At 40.0% G+C, this 20363-nt stretch overlaps 1 protein-coding gene across 1 annotated transcript in view; it reads right to left on the bottom strand.

Annotated features, from left to right (window-relative positions):
- Positions 1–12460: 12460 nt before the first annotated feature.
- TFDP2 (transcription factor Dp-2 (E2F dimerization partner 2)) overlaps positions 12461–20363 on the bottom strand; it is a 42112-nt gene continuing 34209 nt past the window's right edge. Inside the window, exons 10-11 of the mRNA XM_015413473.1 lie at positions 14893–14998; positions 12461–12868 (exon numbers count right to left, since the gene is read on the bottom strand). Of these exons, the coding sequence (XP_015268959.1) occupies positions 12691–12868; positions 14893–14998 (284 nt within the window). The 3' untranslated portion in view covers positions 12461–12690. The remainder of the gene's footprint in view (positions 12869–14892; positions 14999–20363) is intronic.

The following is a 20363-nucleotide window of genomic DNA, read 5'->3' as shown; positions in this document are numbered from 1 at the left end:
TGCCACAGGAGCTGGTGGCTGCTACAAGCATGGATGGCTTCAAGAGGGAATTAGATAAGCATATGGAGCAGAAGTCCATCAGTGGCCACAAGGTATAGATAGGAACTCTCAGGCTGGGGCAAGTGATGCTCTGTATTCTTGGTGCTTTGGAGGGGGCAACAGTGGGAGGGCTTCTAGTGTCCTGGCACAACTGCTGGACCTCCTGATGGCATCTGGTTTTTTTGGCCACTGTGTGACAGTGTTGGACTAGATGGGCCATTGGCCTGATCCAACGTTGGCTTCTCTTATGTTCTTATATGAATATTTCATAATATGAAAATAGAAAAAACACTTAGACTTGAAATTTGAATATTTATTGTTTAAAAAGTGTACAGCATTTAGCTTAGGCTATTAGATTAAATTCTGCAAATAACAAAGCATTAAAAGCAGAATACTGCCTATAACATTATACATATTTGTATAATATGTTGAATATAAGCAATGTACTTTTTTAAAAAAATCACTTTCTTGGAGCTGTGAAGGCAACCTTCATACTGTGAGACAGATCAAAGCTGACAGTTTGGGCGGGCTGCATTTCCACATACATTGCTATAATATCTGAATATTATTCTACATGCATCTTCACTGTATTACTTCGCATCACCCTACTCTGTAGTTCAAAACCTCTACAGGATTGGTTCAGAGGACTTGCACCGTCTTTGCATGTAGTCATACTAGCAGAATCATCTGCCCATATGCTAAGTGACAGTTTGAACTATGCAAATACAGCATATGCAAGCACAGACAACTGAAATACTTCTGGTCTCTTGAAGTTCATTTAGCAAGCATGTAATTAGTATGCTACCGTAAACAAGTAGCCTAGATAGTCCCAAGGTCCTAGCTTTATTGCTCTTGCCTGTGCTTTCTGCCTCAGTACTGCATTCTAAATATATGTTGTCATACCATACTATTAGGCTACTGCTCTCAAAGACTGATCCCCCAGACAACTGTGATGCAGCCCTTCTTCCATGGTTCTCTCTCATACTTTTGTCTTCTCTTGCCTTCCTTTAGCTACTTCACTATCCTACTGTGCATCTGCTACATTCTATGAACATTAATTTACTCTCCGCAATCAATGAACATTTTGCTGTATTAAAAATGTCTTTAAAACTGGGATGACAGACTCTGTCTGGGATTGCCCAAGTGGTGTGTGTGTGTGTGTGTTTAGTCTAACCACTCCCCCCAACTCGAAGAAGGAGTTCTTGGAGTGGAGGAGAGAGGAGACCACAAAACATAATTCAGATATCCTGGATCCCACAGAGAAGTTTGGCCTTGAAATATAGACAAGAGGCTGGCTGTAAACACAGCAAAATTATGTTCTTTCTCTTGGTGCACTGCCAAGTTTTCAGTTCGGATCATCTTGTCCAAAATTATAGTGACTCATGGCTCCTGTAGACCTGAAGAATATCAAAGGAGCTCTGTTATGGAGAAAATATATCTGTCCTCTCTCCAGACAACGGACAGTGGCCACAACAACTTACTGAGCCAGTAATAGCAGTGTAATGTCAGCGAGCTGCCATGGTGTTCTGTGTTACCTGTATGGCTGTACAGTTCATTCCCCCCCCCTCTGCCTGCTAGCTTGTATTTTACTCTGCTGTAACGCTTAAGCCAAACATCTGGTGGACGTGGTGTATAGAAAAAAATGCCCCCCCCACTCTTATCTCCCCCAAATGTACTCTCTACTACGGAATCATCTCTGCTACATAATTTAGGTATTGAAACCACAGCAATTGTACTTGGGAGCCTGATGTCATGACCTCATTAATGACCTCAGCAAATTTAAAAATCATTATCTCCTTACTCTTCGCTCCTCTCATTTGGGTAGCAACTCTGCTATCCTGTTTCATCAAGGCCAACTCCATAGAAAAGTAGATGATCCCCCTATATAATCTTGGCCATTAGCAGAGAATTCAGAGCACAGCCAGTCCCTGCTACGAAGACCCACAACCAATAAGGAGGATCCATTTTGAACATTTTTTAAAAAAGCAAGAAAAATTATATATATATTAATCCATAAATGCAACAGACACTCTAGCAATACACTTGCCTTGTAACAAAGATTTAAACACGCTCTTTCAGCGGTCAGCAGTGACCACAATAATAAATCCTGCTCTTTCAAAAACAGCAATTTGAATTCTTAATTAGAGTGCTTCTGAGTAATTGTGGAGCACCAGAAGCCAAAAACATACATTCAGGTTGGGGCACTGCTCTCTGGCATAAAAGTTTAAGGCAAGTCTTAAACTGGTACTGATTTCAGAACGTTCCAGGAAGTCCACACCCTGACTAACTGCCACTAGATCCATATAATTATTTAGCTCATACCGGAGCCTGTGATAACTGTTCTGACCTGCCTCCATCTCTAGCTTTATGCACTGTCGAGTAGTACTATTCAAAGGAAAAATATTTTAAAAGCATTAAATGGTTAATTAACTGGAGCTGGATCTTATACATTTCCTATGTATTTTTGGAAGGTAGTTGCCTCTTGCAGGACATCTATCTTTTCCCTCCCTCTCACTTAAATAAAGAGTACCCTTTTTAGAAGTCACACATATATTACAGAAATATAACCAGAAAACTATATAAAGGAGGAAATCCAAGTATCAAAAAATGGCCCTTCAACTGCAGATGTAGTAGTAAAAAAGGTAAAGGTTTCCCTTGCTTGAAAGCCAGTTGAATCAGACTCTAGGGATGCGGTGTTCATCTCCGTTTCCAAGCCGAAGAGCCAGCGCTGTCCAAAGACATTTCTGTGGTCATGTGGCCGGCATGACTAGATGCCGAGGCACACGGAACGCTGTTACCTTCCCACCGAACTGGTACCTATTTATCTACTTGTAATTTCTTGCTTTCAAACTGCTAGGTTGGCAGGAGCTGGGACCAGAGACAGGAGCTCACTCCGTCATGCGGCAGTTGGGTCTCGAACTGCTGAACTACCGATCTTTTGGTCTGCAGTTAGGGTCTTATCCACTTGAGCCACCACAGCCTCTGCAGATATAGTACTATTTAGCAATACCTTTTCCTCATTTTCATGGGGAGGGCGGGATAGAAACCCAATAAATAAATAAAGTATGGCAGGGCAATTTTTGTATTTTGTAGCAATGTTACTTTCATATATTTTCCAGAGAGACACAAGCAACAGAAATGTTTACACTACTTTAAGGAAAACTGAAATGTGTATTTAAGGTCAACCTTATTTTCCCCCATCCCCCCAAAGCAGCAATTCTTTGTTGCCTCAAATCTAAAATCGTGAGCCGACACAAGTTGTACATAAAAATAAGATTTTGCTAGTATATGTGTAGGTATCTTATATCTGCTCGTTAATTTCAAGTTACTACAGAATTAATGTTTCATACAAAACATAAATCCTTTTGCTTTCAATGGGATTATCTTCTAGGTAGATATTCAGAGGATCCAGCTCATATTTTCACAGGTACCTACAGGATCTTCAAATATGGTAGGTGACAAAATAAATGACTAGAATATAAAATAAAGGATAAGATGGTCAAAAATATCAGGGGGGAAATTCTGTATGGCCACGGAAAGACGTCAGGCCATTTGGTCTCTACATCCTAGAGGTGACAGGTAACTAGGGTTGGCAGCTAGCCAGGAAAAAAATTCTTGCCCCTTTAAATTGAAGGTTAATGTGTGGAAATGGGCAGTTGAAGCTTTTCAGGGCATGGAGATCAAGAACATCCCCTGGTATTTTCTGCAGATCAAACTGGTATTAAAGGGACAGATAGAACGACTAGTTTACAAGCTGACAACCCTACAGGTAACAACAGTTAATGTTTCATACAAAAAGTCTCTGTAATTGCAGGCATAGATTTTCTCTGTGAGAATTAAATCATCATGTGTACACACACAAAAGAATACAGGGCCTTTGTAAGTTAAAAGCCTGCCCTAAGATACAACCTACATGTATCACACTTTCTATGTAGGTGGCAGAACAAACAACCCTACAATTTATTTTTTAAAATGATCTCTTGCAACACTAGACTTTCTACAAATGCTTATAAAGAAGGCATTGTTTGAATCTGGGTCTTAAATCTGTAGAGCTGGAGCAGTTTAACAAATAATAAGTATATTCAGATACTCCAATTTTGCTTTGACTAATTAAAAAAAAAAACCCTTTCCCACTGCTGTCCTGTGAAAAGCAAAAGCAATCCTTATTCCAATGGAAAATGCTGAGCTCTTTAAAACCCAAGAACATGTTGCCAAGACCAAATTATGCTCTCTACTACAAAGGCTTCATAAAAAATATTTACATTAAAAATTTCCCCAATTATAAGTCTCAGGTTCCCCCCACCACAACCTCATTATTTTACCCTTTGGTGCACTTTGCTGGTCAGCCAACCCAGTCAACAAGCCTTATACTTCTAGCCCCAAGGCCAGCTTCTGTGATCCTTGCAGTGTGGTGTCATGGGGCCAATAGATCAAACCAGAAATTATAGGTGATCCAACTCAAAGAAACACTGGATTAGGGGTGGGGGAAGTTTACTATTTAAAGTCAGCTTTAAAGTATACAACTGAAATCTACACATATGTAAAATATGGACATATTTTGCTTTTGAGTGTAGCATTTTAATATCCTAAATTACTGTTGTTAAGGCTGCAGATTACTGGATTAAAACACATGTAGCTTTCTTATACTGAGTCAGTCTATTGGTCCATCTAGCTCTGAATTGCCTACTTTGAAAAGCGGTTCTCTAGGGCCTCAGGAGGAGAAACATCTCTTCAACATCTGCCACCACCGATGCCTAATCCACAAAAGTTCAAGATATTCGCTATAGCAAATGTCACAGAGCTCATTGTGCAAAAAGGGCTTTGTCTGAGAATAGCTATCATTGTAAGCAGCTCTGAGGCTGTGAAAGAAACGGTGAACTATAAATACAGAGTCCATCATCCTGAGCCAGTGTTTGCAAGTAGGTAGTGATATCAGAGCTATTTGGAACTTCAGAGACTGGTATAATCCTGCTGTGGCCACAACATCGAAAGGAGTCGATATTTTGTCCCATTTCCAAGCATGTTTTTTCTTGGACCCTAAGGCTGAAGATCATGGGTAGGATTGGGCGGCTGCCTAACCCAAAACAAGAAGTTCAGTTGGAATTGTATTTTGCATACCACTTTCGTGATGAGTCAGTGTGATGCGTTACAACATGAAACAATGTCTGTGAAGGCAGAATGAGACTACATTTTGTTACTTTTCCATTAAAGGATTCACTTTAAACTCATGTATACCCTTCTCTAATGAGAAATGTAAAGGGGGAAAAAGACACAGGGTTTCAGAGCTGCTCCACATGAGCACACAAGAAACTGCCTTGTCACCGAGCCAGTCAGAGATTGGTCATATCAAGTTCTTATCATATCATGTTTTGGCTGGCAGCAGGTCTCAGGATTTCAGGTACAGATCTTCTACATCGGCTATTTCCTGATCGTTCTATAGCTATAGCTGCAGCTGCCATGAATTGAACCCGGGACCCTCTGTATGCAGTAGATGCTCTACTACTGAGCCAAGGTCACTCCCATGCAGTACATTTGATGCAAGTATTTCCTAAATTTTACTTGTTCCTGGAGCTCTAAAAAAAGGAATAGCAAAGGTTAAAGAAAAAAATCAGCATACATGTTGCAATTAGCTAAGTCCCTTAAATCTGCCTTTAGAAAGAGGCAGCCAGCTTCATACACTTCTACATGAAGGTCACTAAACAATTTCTGCATAAAACACTCAAAATATCTCAACCACTGTTGCTTAATTGAATTCTAGTTGCAGTATATTTGACACAGACATTTAAGCTATCATCTTGCGAGATCCAAGTAAACATGCATTTTCCACTATTTGCATTACCAGCAGCATGTAACATTAGGGGGAGGAAGCGAAGAACTAAGATCAACCGGCTGGTGGTAAACTCTTCAGAGCTGGACACTTAAGTGTTGAAATCAGTGATGTTTTATATTTATTTTGAAAGCATCAATTTGACTTGACCCCATTTCTCCTGCAGTGTACTCTGTAAGATGTATTTTTGAAATGAGGAACACATGCTATGAACACTAACCTTTGACAACTATCCTTTGCCACAGTGTTTTGCTTGAAAACAAGAACAACCCCAGTTGTCTTTAAATTATTTTATTCAGCTCTACAGTTTAGCTTTATTTCTCAGGTCACAAACAGCTGAATGTGGGTTTTTTTCCCCCAGAGTGTGCATGCTTTTTATTTCAGATGCAACTACTTTCCCAATTTTGAACACTCCTTACTTGCAGCATTATCATAAAATACAAGATCACTTGAAAAGTACAGAAATAGATTCTTATATAAAATTTTCATACAAAAATAACAGCTATTTATTTATAAAGTGTGATACTACAAAGTAGCACTTTTCTATTAGATCAGATACATTTACATCTAAATAGCAATAGTCTTGCAAAGTGAAAAAAGTTGGTTTCTTTGTACCTTTGTCTTCCAATGTTTCATGCACATATAGTGCTACCATATTTTTCACACACAAAACTCAGTTTAAACATAATGCAAAACCATGATTTTAACCATGGTTAATTTTGTGAAGCCAGAATTCAGCTTGCAACAACTTCTGGTTTACTTCAACAAAAGCTAGTTTTATTTCCTTCTCTCTGTGGTCTAGAAGGGTGTCAGAAAGCAAGCCTGGATTAAGCCAGGTTGTCTACAATCAAATATCACACAAAACCATAACTAAAACTGTGGTTAATAAACCAGCTTAAGATCCTGCTTTGCCAGACCCTAACTAAGCACAGTTAATGAAGTGGCCTGCATTCAGACAATCACACATCAGACCACAATATTCAGTTAACCTCTTGTGTCAGAATAAGGCTCCTCAGCACTAGAGGACTGGACTGCCATCAGCTGAGCAGAGTGGTAGGATGCAAGCCATTATGCAGTAGTAAAATTACTTTTAAAAACTCAGCAACAGTCTCTCTACATTAGCTGAGCAATAGAACAGCAAAATTAATGGAAGATACATAATTAATGATACATAATGAATGGAACATTAAAGCTGCTGCAAGGTCTTATGAACTCTAGACTCAACTTGTTGCAAGTTGCAGGGCTGGTTGACATGTTATGCCCATGACATGTAGCCTCCTGCAATCAGCAACTACTTTTGCATGAAGTTTGAGAGGTAGCTTACATGGGTCACCCCACACTATGAATAATTTCCATGCTGCTGCCTTTCAAATAACCGCTGTGCTGGGACGGATGTTTAAATGAGCTTTGGACCCTTTAGTTTGGAGAAACCTCACTAGCAAGGTTTTGAGAAATACATGAAGGAGAAATTTTTTACATAGTTTGGGAGACAGAAAAAGGTATGTCTTAGCAGCATTTATTCCTAAGGGATAGTTAAAATTTAAATAAAAAAGCAACAAAACAGGAATCTAGAATGTTTGTCAAACAGCTCACAATCCTCAAGTGATGTTTAAATGCACACTTTCACCTGTTACCATTTTGTATAACTCTTACAGCACGGTGAGTTCTCTCTACCAATTACAGTGCTTTCAACAATATATTTAATATATCTAAATACTCAGTGTGACCCCCACCTGTGGATACTTAAATCCAAAGACTGGGGCTCTTTCTACAAACCTGAGGGAGGCCCCAGGTTTGTAGAAAAACCTGACATCTTAAAAAAACAACTGGGGGAGTTAACCCTCCCAAGTGATAAAAGGATCACATATAGTTTTGAGAAACAAATAGCCACAGTAGCCATTGTCAGGTAACCACAACTGTACTGTCTTCTTGGCAATACTTGGTTTCTGTCAGTAAAGTGCAGGGGGAGGGGGCAGATTCCATTCTAGAGCCATTCTGGCCTTTGGTGGAGGACTCATTATAGCTGGGCTGGCAGCTACCACTGGGCAACTTGCATGACTCACCCAGCTGCTTGCTACTGTTCAACAATGACCACCCCATGAAAGCCAGTGTGATGCAGTGTTGCATCCCCATTTTGCCATGGAAGTTCACTGGGTGACTTTGGGCCAATCACACATACACTCAACCTAACTTACCTCACAGGGTTGTTGTGAGCATAAAATGGAGGAGAGGAGAATGATGTAAGCGGCTTTGGTTCCCCACTGTGAAAAATGGTGGAGTACAAATGAAGTAAATAATAAAGATGAAGATGGGGGCAGATAAAAGGTAGATTGGTTGACGGACGGGAAGGAGAGAAGGAAGCAAGAAAAGGTGAGGATATGGGGATTGCCAGGAGGAAGGAAAGAGGAAATCGTATGGGAAGGGGATACAGTAGAAAATGAACTGCCCCTCTGAAGTCCTTGTAGGTTCCCCACTGTGCAAATGGGCCTGGTCAAGCAGCCAGCACTGTACCATTAGGCCATAGTCTTCCCAGGTAGAGGAAAGGAAAGATGAAGACGGTAGGGGGAGGCAAATAGAGGTAGGTTGACTGGTTGACTATTGGTGTAGCCCTCATATGTGGACGGATCCCAATATGGGATAACAAATGCTTGCCATGTGTACATGGATAATCAGTTCACCAAGAGGTTACAGATTTTAACACCTGTGGGTCAGCTATCCCCCTCCATCTGGGGAAGGAATACAGTCCTTCCATTCCCCATACCAAGCTAGAATGATGCCTGCATTTGCAAGCGCACCAAGGGAGTGTTATGCCTTAAAACTGGATCATTTTGCAACTGTTACATTAGTTTCCCTCCAAGAATTATTAGATATCTTTCATAAATCAAGTTGTACAGTACTCTGCAATTTCACAAAGTGAAAGAAAAGCACAGAGCGTAGTAAGTGGCTCAGAATTTGGCACCAAGAGAATCTTAAGTTTCCAGCACTTAAGAGCTTCATAAACATGCTTGGAAATGCATGGGCATTGCCTGCTGAATACCTCAGAAGCAGAAGGTTGTTCAGATGCAGTGGCTTTGCTGTCCAGCATAATTTCATGCCTTTCCAAAAGAAGCTATGCAGAATACTAAATCACTGCAAAACAACTTCTCTTGTTTGTATCACAGAATTTGACTTTTTTAATGGTGCAGAATTTGTGAGTCCATGGGTGTGTATATACAGGAAGCAAGCAGATTTGTTTCATGAGAAGAATAAAACTGAAATGAATGGAAACTTGGCAAGAAACTTGGTAATGCACCCTAGAGAGAGCTGTCACTGTTTGTGGGATCAGATTTCCAGAAATAATACTATTTCTTTAAATTTAGCTTCATCAGAGACTGGAATAGAACATTCTCCAACCTTCCTCTTGAAACATAGAATCTGAATCAAAACCAGTACTTTCTGTCAGTTTTCTTTGGTTTCAAAGGCCTTGTCCCAGAATACATCAAATATTGCTTATCAAAGATCTGATGCCAAGTATGGGCAACTATGTTTGGAACAGTTCATAAATACTCCCTAAGAAGACCTAGTAAAAGTTCATGAATCCAGAATACACTTTGGGCTAGATCTATAAACACAAATGTAGCATGACTTCAGGTGTGTGTATTGGGTAAGTATGTGAGAGGAAATTCAGTTATAAAACTTGAGTATTATTTCCAACTTGAGAGCACACTCAAAGTGACATACACTAAAAAGAAAATTCACAGCAAGATTCAAAGTCTTGCTCTTGGATATATTCAGGATTAATTGGCAACAAGCCACCATATTTTCAGATAATCTTGTGGCTACTTTTATAGCCTGTACCAATCAGAGGTATTGTGGCTTGAAACATGGAGGGGAAGAGTCAACTGCCACTCCAGCCTTTCCAAAAGGCATCCTTACCTATGGGCACAATGTATGACTAGAGTACAGGAATACTGTGATGCATTATCCCACGTGCAGAATTGGTCTGGGAAGGACAGACCATAAGATCCCTCCCAAATCAGACTAGTGGTCGACCTAGTCCAGCAACATGTTTCACACAGCAGCCAAGTGGCTGCCCTAGAGGGCTAATACAGAATGCATCTGCAGAAATACAGACTGATACTGCATTTTAAAAAATTATTTGCATGTAGCCTGATGACACAGGGACAGAACTATGCATCTACTCTTGTTTGTTGCGTGCAATGGGATCAGTTATGGCAGTGCAGATGTAGGACAGCTGTGTATGGGAAAGGGCTGCTGAATACTACTTTTCTTATATCTCCCCTCCCCCCATCTTCCCACTTTCTATAAAGTCCAAATGGCAAACAACAGACGCAAATCTGGTTTCTTCAGATACAGGTGTATCCCATTTATGTTATGAAGTGTATGTACGGAGGTTGCAATGTAAAGAGTTAAAGGGTGTACAGATGGGACTGTTATACTATTTCCTAACAAAACAAAAAACCCCACATAAGCTCTTTTCTATTAGCCATGCTTACTTCCAGTAATGGGGGAGAGGGGGCAGCAAGGGGAACATAATCCAGAAAGAATACAAGCAGCAGGGTGGATGGGAAGGAGATGCTCACAATGCTCCTCTGACATGTAACCAGAGGAAAATGCACACACCAACCCAACCTACTTTACACATGAAGTAGGCAGACTCATTTAAAAGCTTTAAAGGTGTAGGTTTGCTGTTGTCAAGGACAGCTTGGCCTTCAGATTTCAAACAGAGGCTAAAGAGCAGATGAGAGTTTGAATGAAGATAAAGGCTGAGCCTTTCCACTTCCCCAGTTTTCTGGCACAATAAGGCCAAGTTAAATTAAAGCTCTGTTCAGACATAGTGTCTGGAGCTTGCTCAGTCCTGCTTTCAGTGTTGTAGAAACAGAGGTATGAGAAAGGCCACTTGATAACTTGCCAAATCTCACATAACAACCATTAAAAAAATTAAACAGGTATTTTTAGCTCCCAGGTTGCAAGGTACTGGAAGACTAAAAATGGTTTCATAGAGTTGATCTTCTGATAGTTAACACTTATCTGGAAAAATTCACTGTAAAATGTAACTAGCACAGAGAAGAATATGAAGCTAAAATATAGTCCTTTCATTCTCCCAAAACTAGATCACAATACTTTCTGATCAAATGGCTTTATTTTTTTTAAAAAAAAAGTTAAAAAAATGTCTCTGAGATTACAAGTAAAAACACTCCTTAAATTATGGTATTAAGCATCTGGAGATTAATAACATCTTTTCATGCTGTTACTTACAAACCATGGAGCAATTTTTCTTATTAGCAGTGCGTTAAGCATAGATGGAGTTACATAGCCATAATTTTTTAAAAACCTGAGACCAGAAGTTCAGTGACAAAATTTCCTTTCAATTCTTTAAAAATAGTTTTAATCTTATATAAATTATGGTTGTAATCTTATATAAATTATTGTTGGTCTTGTGTAGATTTTTTGGAAATGTCTTAGCACTATTTCAGAGTATAATTTTATTTCATGGTAACTATATTATCTTGGTAGTAGTAGCATATTCTTAACCTACAATTATATAAAACACTACAGCCTACAATTTTAAATCCCTGTAATCATTTTCATTTATAAAAACCAGGTAACACCACAGCCCAATTAAAACCCTAATATTTAGTACTGGTTATCTTTTAATGTATTTATGCTCAGTATCATCCTTAGGGATGGGCATGAACTGGCTCACAAACTGAAATTTGGGCTGAACTTGGGCTGGTTCAGAGTTTGCAAAAAAAGGGGGAACCAAACTCACCAGACTGGCTCGGTTGGGGTCCTTTAGGGTCAGTTCTGGGGCTGCCCCAAACCGAACTGCTTTTTTTGGCTTTGTGCCCATCCCTAATTGTCCTGCTACTTAATAATCAATAGTAGAAAGGATCTGTTGAAATGCTAAATTTCAAGTTCTTAAAATGGAAGAGCCTCCAAGCTCAGATACATTTTCATGAATAAATCTGTGTAACTATTTTGGTAAACAGCAAGCTGATATGACCAAAACATGCATCTCAATAGCCTCCTAATGTTATTAAGCTTGGAGGATGATCTTTTGCAAAAAACTAGTATTGTCAAGAGCCCATGAGATAAGAAGCATCTTAGAAAATCAAGGACAGCAGCTATGGAAGCAATACACCACGTTACAGAAACCCAAATTATGCACTTTACTTACACTCTCCTATCTTTCCAGAAAATGTTCTTTTTCTTGGTTGTACATAACAAGGCAGATCCAACCATTCTGCCTGTGGGCCCAGAAAGGGTGAGTGTGCAGCTGCTATGCTGGCCACGTGACACAGTTGTGCTGGGGCATTATATACTGTTGGCTTGCCCAAGGCCTTATGGGAACTCCCAGTTTGCCAGGCAACAACATTGAGGCTGACTCAAGTAACTACCAGGATCCAGCAGGCAACATGCATTTTTATGGCCCAGTAGGCCCCAATGCACCAAGCAAGTTATTGCACAGCTACATTGCAAACTGACAGCCTGCTGTCCAGGACTACAATACACACACGGCAGCTGTCAGACTCTCCTATCCAATCTAAGGAAGACCAACAAATGAGATCTGGATACAGGTACAAATGACACAGTATATTTTCACCCTAGAGTGTCCACCTGCCTGTGTGGAGGCTTCTCCACTCTGTCCTACAGACATGAATTCAAGGACTGGATCATGCCCTGTGCTTAGTGTTTCTCATACGGGATGAATCTTTCCTAAATCTCAAAGACATACAGCAAAAGGGGAAGAAAACTGCATAAAGAACATGAGCTCACACTAAGTGCACAGGAACACCGTTTTGTAGGGCTGGTTTCTGCCTTTATTCTGGTGAAGAGGGATCATCTTCATCCTCGTCCTCATCCTCAAATGAACATGGGGTTTCACCACGTGATTCTGAATAGTGTGATGTTGCACCGCTGGACTGCTGGCTGCTGGGAGCGACAAGGTGCCCTGTTGCTAAGGCCACTTCAGCATCTAGATATAGCCCTGGATTTCCACTATCAGAAAAGCAGAAAATTAGTTATCAGAAAAGCCTATCTCCTATTTAACAGCTTTTTAGATGTGTTTTAAAAGGTGAAATCCATTAAACTCTGCGGCTATAAAATTTCCATTTATTTTGTTTATATGATTGTCCAACACAACACCTGGTAGATTATAGCATATATGAAGACAGAAGCTTGGGCTTGATTCACAGATCCATATTTGCCACTTGTCAATTTTTAACGGAAGTAATTACTTCTACTTGGTCATGAAAATGATGAAAGCTAATGTGGTGTACAGTACAGGATTAGGAGTGTTTGCTTCCCCTCTCTGACATGATATTCACAGGGTGACCTTGGGTCAGCCACTATCTTCCAGCCCAGACTGGAAACAGGTGAGAACATATGCCACCCCAAAGCCCCTTAGAAGACGAGCAGGGAAAAGAAACCAAAAGAAGTGTGACTAACCTATTCCAGACTAACTTCCATATACAGAACATTACAATAACCTAATATCAGGTCATACATAACATTCTTCAGAAGAGAAGAGAAACAGTTTGCACATTCTGCTGAAAAGTCAACAGGGGAAAAGGGGAGGTGAACAAAAGAACAAGATGCAGACAGATCCAGGAAAAGGTGCAAAGGAAACATTTTAATAAAAAACTGAATGCAGTTGCAGATATATTTCAAAATCCTATTAGGGAAATTATGAGACTATACACATGTAAATGTTACTTATGAAACAGAGAAGTTGAAGAAAATCCATGCAAAGAAATTAATTCAGCTTTTCTTATCCATATTCACATATGTATGTTCCCACAATTCCCCTGAAGTTTTCAAAACAAAGAGGAAACTGTATTCAAAATTTTATGGAACATTTTTCGACACATCACTTTTTTTTGCTCTGCTTGGGTCCCACATTCTGCCATGAGGTATCAAGTGCTGAGTAGTTGACTGATAAAAGGCTGAAGCTCATGCATCTGTGCTCTTAGCAGTTTAAACAAGTAGTTGTGTAGTTCCTTGTTTAAGGTCACAATGCAAAACATGCCTAATTATTCTTAAACCTAAATGCACATTTCCTCATTCACAATCCAAAGATAAATCTCGGAAGCATGTATAAGGGAAAGGCAACTGTGATGACCTCTTATTTGGGGAGGTCTGGTTTTACTTTAAAATGTTCTTATGTTTTTGCTCTCAGGGTAATCTCGCCGCCACCAGGAAAATTTAAGGCTTTCCACACCTTTATACTAATATATTTCTTCTTCTGGTTTGGTATTGTGGCACGGGGTCTAGGCCTTTCGAGGAACTATGTGTTTCCTGGGAAGAATTTCGTTCAGAACTTGTATCTTAAATAAAAGTAGATTTATTTGATGTTCACACACTCTTCCCTCTTATTGACAGGGATCAGGGCATGTCACTTTGTCACAATATTTTACTTAGGCCATATATGGTTACTGTTTCTTTATGCTTTAACTTTTCATAACACACACAAGACTGAGTCTCCTTCAACTCAGAGACAGAACTGACTAACTGCTTAACACAGAGACTTTTACTTTTATATTCCACACAGGAACCTCTCACACAGAGAACTCAGGATAAAACTCATATTAACTCTTTTTACACAGCACACACTGCTCTGACTAACTGTTTAACTCCACAGTCATCTCACTAACTGTCTTTCTCAACTGTCATCATAAACTGTCTAAACTCTAACAGTCACTCCTGATAGACATTCAAATCATCCACACAGCATCCATTCCAAACCCTCTCCCCCTCTCTGTCACTCACCAATCACACCACTTGCCCGTTTCAGCATTCTAGATTGTCCCACACAGCCATATAAACCAAACTTTTAAACACACACACACCCAGTAAAACATGGAATCGTTACAGCAACCAACACAGATGTAGCCAAAAAAAGCCTTACAAAGAATCAACTTAATATGGATTTGTTAGTATTTAGTGGGAAACAAATGCTCTGGGGAGGCTTTTATATACAGAGCTATTTCAAACCACATAACAGCAAATCAGCATATATTTACCTTGACTTAGAAACAGCAGCATCACCAGCTATATCAAAAGATAAATCTACTTGAGTAGAACTGAAAACTGGCCCCTTGTTCACCCAAGATATTCCTGCAGACATGTCTAAAAGAAAGCATGAAGTTAATTACAATGCCACATACACTTGTCACTTAAGATAAAAATCAAGTGTACACATAAGATCAGAACCATTCCAACTTCTGACGTGTGTGTTCTCAAAGCACAAAGCTCACACCATTCTGAAAACTTAGCAATTTCCTGAAAATTCCAACTTCCTTTTACTCTGCAATCAAGGGGCAGTATCTGTTAAGACTTTTGAAGTGTTCTACACCCCCCTAGTTTCTAATTCTTCTCATACCACTGTATAAACTGTGTGCAAAGTATTCAGAACCTATGAGTAGGGACTCTCAGAAGCCTGCTGGGCAGCAGACCCACTTGGTCCCACCCACTTTCTAAAAATTCTTGGTAGGCCCTATAAAAGGCATTATGGTGCCCACAGGTGCCATGTTGGGGATTCCTATTGTACCATCTTTACAGTATTATGTAGCTTTTTGTACACAGCGTAGGTTACTATCAGCATTAAAGGTCAACAAGGTTAAACCAAAGAAAGAGAATTTTACATAAAAACAGTATTTGTGAGGCTAGAATAATAAATTAGCTTTACATTGTGTAAAACGTCTTCATTCCAACAGAGCTGGCATGAGTCCTCCTTTATGAACAAGCAAGTAGACTACCTGGAACCAGGTGTTCACCAATTTGAATTTATACACAGCTTTGTTGCTATAATTTTTGTGTTTCTAATTCCTGACTTCACCATACTATGATTAATAAAATGGGTTGTGTATCTCAAGTCAAGTGTGGCTTTAGAGTTTGATTTAAAGCACTAGAATGAGGAAGTGAACAACATATGAAGTTCAGGAGTCAAAACATAACTCTAACTCTAACATGCCCTACATCATCATGAGAAAACCCCTTCGAGGACAGAATTACACCATAGATCCAGTAAGTTGAATTTGGATAATTGGCACAAAGGGTCATTTGCATAGGTTAGTAAGGAAGTAAATGAAATAATAGAATACTTAAGTTTATCTGCCATCATTGTTGGCTCACATTTTCAAGAAATTATTTTAAATCAGAAAGGCAGGAAACAAGATCATCTACTTATTAGGAAGAACAAACTTCATGGTCTGGTTAACTTTTTCTAGAGCTGCCATATTCATTGTATGAAATTAATACAACACAATCATGTTCATATAAATGATTGTTCAGTATCTGAGATCTCAGAAGTTTATTCAGTATGTTCAAGAAGTATGTTGCTTATTATACTTCATATATTTATACCCTTGAATCTAAAACCTGAGAAAATGTGAATTTCAGTACAGTTGCTCTGCTTATAAAAACTTCTATGTAAACAATCACTGTTTAATCTGAATTTCAAATGCTACAGTTTGGCACAGACAATAAAGCAACTGTTGTCAAGTTGGTAGAGCAAACCCAGTTGACACTAAAGCTGCTACCTGGGTCACTGGAATTCCTGGTTGGTGGTTATCAAATTAGGAAGCACATTCAGGCATAAATTCTAAACATAGCTGCACTTTATTAAGCCGTGATTCAAAGACAATTATTTGTGAACAACTGTTAAAAGAGGCACATACAACCATCTGAACTTTTATGAATGCATACTCTTAAATTTTCTCTATACCACAGGCTTTGAAAGAAAGGATTATCCCAACAATAGGAAGAAAAGTTAGATGTTGCTGAGAACTTTACACAAACCTCATACCTAGCCTCTTCTTGAAAATTTTACAACACATAATTAAAGTAGCTACATTGTTTGAAGAGGTGTCTGATTTCAATAGTTAGGCAGATTAGCCACAATCCTGCTGTACAGTTTATGTTATGATTATAAGAACAGATAAGAGTCTTTGAACTATTGTTTGCTCTTTGATGCACAACATTAGATAAAACTACTTGTTAAGGGTTTTCTATTCCTTGGGCTCAATCATCAACCACAAGGAATGAGACTGGGAAGGGCAGCCGTTACGAGCTAGAAAAGATTGTTAAATGTAAGGATGTGTAGCTGGCAACCAAGATCATGATAATGTATACTATAATGTTCCCCCTTACTATGTATAGGTGTGAAAGTTGGACAGTGAAGAAAGCTGATGGGAAGAAAATTGATAAATCAGTTAGTTCTTGATCAAATCAAGCCTGAACTCTTCCTAGAAGTTAAAATGACCAAAATGAAGCCATCATACTTTGGTCATATTATGAGAAGACAAGAATCACTGGAAAAGACAATAAGGCTAGGAAAAGTTGAAGGCAGGAGGAAGAGGAAGACGGATTGACTCAATTAAGGAAGCCATGGCCCTCAGTCTGCAAGATCTGAGCAAGGCTGTTAGCAATAGGCTGTTTTGTAGGGTCATTAATTCAGAGGGTTGCCATAAGTCCAAAGTGACTTGATAGCACTTAACACACAAACCTGCCCAAGCCTCCCTTAACACTGTGTCTCCTAAAATGGTGCGAGAGGGCAGCTCATGGAATCATTACCATGGCCAAATAGCAATGAAATCAACACTAAATACCTTCAATAATATATATGTCAATATGGGATTCACCACTGGCAGTCAAGAGCTTTCTGGAAATACTACTCACGTTATTAGGGACTCTGGGGCAAGTGATGCTCTGTCTTCTTGGTGCTTGGGGGGGGGTCAACAGTGGGAGGGCTTCTAATGTCCTGGCCCCACTGGTGGACCTCCTGATGGCACCTGGTATTTCAGGCCACTGTGTGACACAGAGTGTTGGACTGGATGGGCCTTTGGCCTGATTCAACATTGGTGTCTCTTATGTTCTCTTATGTATGTGTAACACATTCTGTCCATGTGATATGCAAAAGGCATTTTGAGGGGGAAAAGATACTTTAATATAGAAAACAAGTGTGCCATCATTAAAATATGTCTACAGCGGCAGACATATTGAAATGTTAAATGCAAGTTAGGGCAGTAGTTTTTACCAGTGGGTTGTGGTCTACTGCTACCCATGGTTTAACCTACAGGTGGTTGGGAAAGTGCTGTTGCCACTGTTTCGGTTTTCCCCTCCAAAGGCCCCAAGTTGTCACATTTCAGAAATTCCTGGACAGAGAAAAGAAACTCCAGAGATTTGTGTGTGTGTTTACACCGAACATTTCTTGAGATGTGGGAGTAGCACACTTTAAGTCATGTAGCTCTTCAGTTGTGTTGACTGAGGAAAAAGGTTTACTGGATATATTGCTCCTGCTACTAAAGTCCGCTAGCGCAGCTGCTACAATCTGCAGACATCTAAAAAAGAGGCAAACCCTGCACATGCTTGCATATTTGTAATGGAAACAAATGCAGGAGGATTGTGATTCATTTTGGGCTGCAAATTCAGAAGTGGGAAAGAAATGTGGGCATCTTCCTAAGAGGAGTCACACACAATGGAATTAGGGGGGGAAGAATGAAGCCCAGATTAGAGATCTGTGAAAATGAATGAGTTTCAGAAGAAATCTTTCTTATCTTCCAGAAGAAAGATAGAGAGCCAGTGTGGCATGGTGGTTAACAGTGTCCTACTAGGAGACGCAGGTTCGAATTCCCACTTGTGCCATGGAAGCTTGCTGGGTGACCTTGAGCCAATCACACTCAGCCTAGGCTACCTCACAGGGTTATTGTGAGGATAAAATGGAGGAAAGGGGAACAGTATAAAGCTACTTTGGGTTCAAACTGGGGAGAAAAGCTGGGCACTAATGAATCAAATAAATATATAATTAAAAAATTCTGCTTACAAAATCACATCAATCTGGCTATCATACTATTTGAATTTATACTGACTAGACTACTGCAAAGTGCTCTACATAAAGCTGCCCTTGGGGATACTTTGGAAACTTCAGGTGATCCAAAATGCAGCTGCCAGGCTGTTGACTGGCTCATCTTGGTCTACTAATTTACAGCCAATCATGAGGCAGCTGCACTGGTCGTGAATTTACTTCTGGATTAGGTTTAAAATGCTGGTTATAACCTTTAAAGCCCTAAACGGTCTGGGACTAGCATACCTGAAGGACACCTCTCCTGATATAACCCCCACAGTTTGTGCTCATCATCGCACAATTTTTTGACAGTGCCTGGTCCTCGGCAAGTCTGTCTTGCTTCTATCAGGGCAAGGGCTTTTTCCACACAGCCCATCCTGGTGGAATGCTTTATCAGAGGAGACATGTGCCCAGTGGGACCTGCTAAAGTTCTGCAGGGCATGCAAGACAGAATTGTTTGGCCTTCCGTTAATCCTTTGGTTTGCAGCTGTTCTGGGTTTACCAGACATTTTCTTTTTTAAACATTTTCTAGGTACCAGAAGAATGTCAAGATTTTAACTGTTCTAATGATGAGGCTTATGGTTCTATTGTATTGCAGCTGAATAATATCTCAATGAGTTTGTTGCATTTCTTTTTCTCGTATTTAAGGCTTCTCTCCTTAAGCTCTTAGCCTAGAGGGAGGAGGATGATCTACCAGCAGAAAGACAGAAACTGAGAGGAAGACTTGCTTTGTTTTTTGAAGCCCCCTTACTGTTTGTCTCTGTCTCTTGTAATAGTTTTTGTATTGAATTCTTTGTATTGTAAGGTGCTATGGGTCCCCATCAGGGGAAAAAAAGGAATATGAATAAATACATCCACAGGGGGAAGGGTGATTTCTGGTTTGTCCCCATCAAGCATAGGTATAAACTTCACCCTGGCATCATTCCCTCAGCTTTCCCACAAAAGGGGATGAATTCAGACCTGACATATGAATTTAAATGGTTCAGTGAAACTCATACAACTTTATTTTAGACACATGGGGAATGGCTGCAAGAGGAGCATGATAGACCATAGGGATGTGCATTCAGTTCGTCTGAACCGAATGCACCCCTGAACATGGCCCATTCGGGCCCCTTTCAGGTTGCTGCGGGCTGATTCAGATTCTCTGATCTGAATTGGTATGCCGCCAAATTGCCACCAAATTTGGCCCCATTATATCCTATGGGCCATTGAAATCAATGGCAAAAACATAGGGTATATTCTGGGGGCTGGAGGGGAGGGGGTTCGGGGGAGAGGCTCCAAACTCGCAGGGTAGCTGCTGGAGCCTCGCCCCAAGATACCCACCAAGTTTCAAGAACATTGAACCAGGGGGTTCAATTCTACGGGCCCCCAAACAGGTTGCCCCATCTCCTCCATTGTTCTCTATGGTGGGTAAAAGTGCCCTAGGGCCTTTTTGAACCCAAGTAATTTATTCTGCAGTGGTCTCCTGGAATATAGAAAACCTAAGAAGCGACGACAAACAGGTTGGGAATGGGTCAGATATGGAAGTCCCTAGCTGTAAACTGAGGACAGTGGGTATTAAAGCATACTTTTGGTAGCAATCCACTTGATCTTAAATATCACTGATGACATTCTATTCCCTTCATGGCATTGTTCATCAGCAAGGGTGTT

This window comes from Gekko japonicus, unplaced genomic scaffold (genome assembly GCF_001447785.1).
Source record: "Gekko japonicus isolate JY-2015 unplaced genomic scaffold, Gekko_japonicus_V1.1 scaffold155, whole genome shotgun sequence".
Lineage (NCBI taxonomy): Eukaryota > Metazoa > Chordata > Lepidosauria > Squamata > Gekkonidae > Gekko > Gekko japonicus.
This window is presented reverse-complemented; position numbering and strand designations above follow the sequence as displayed.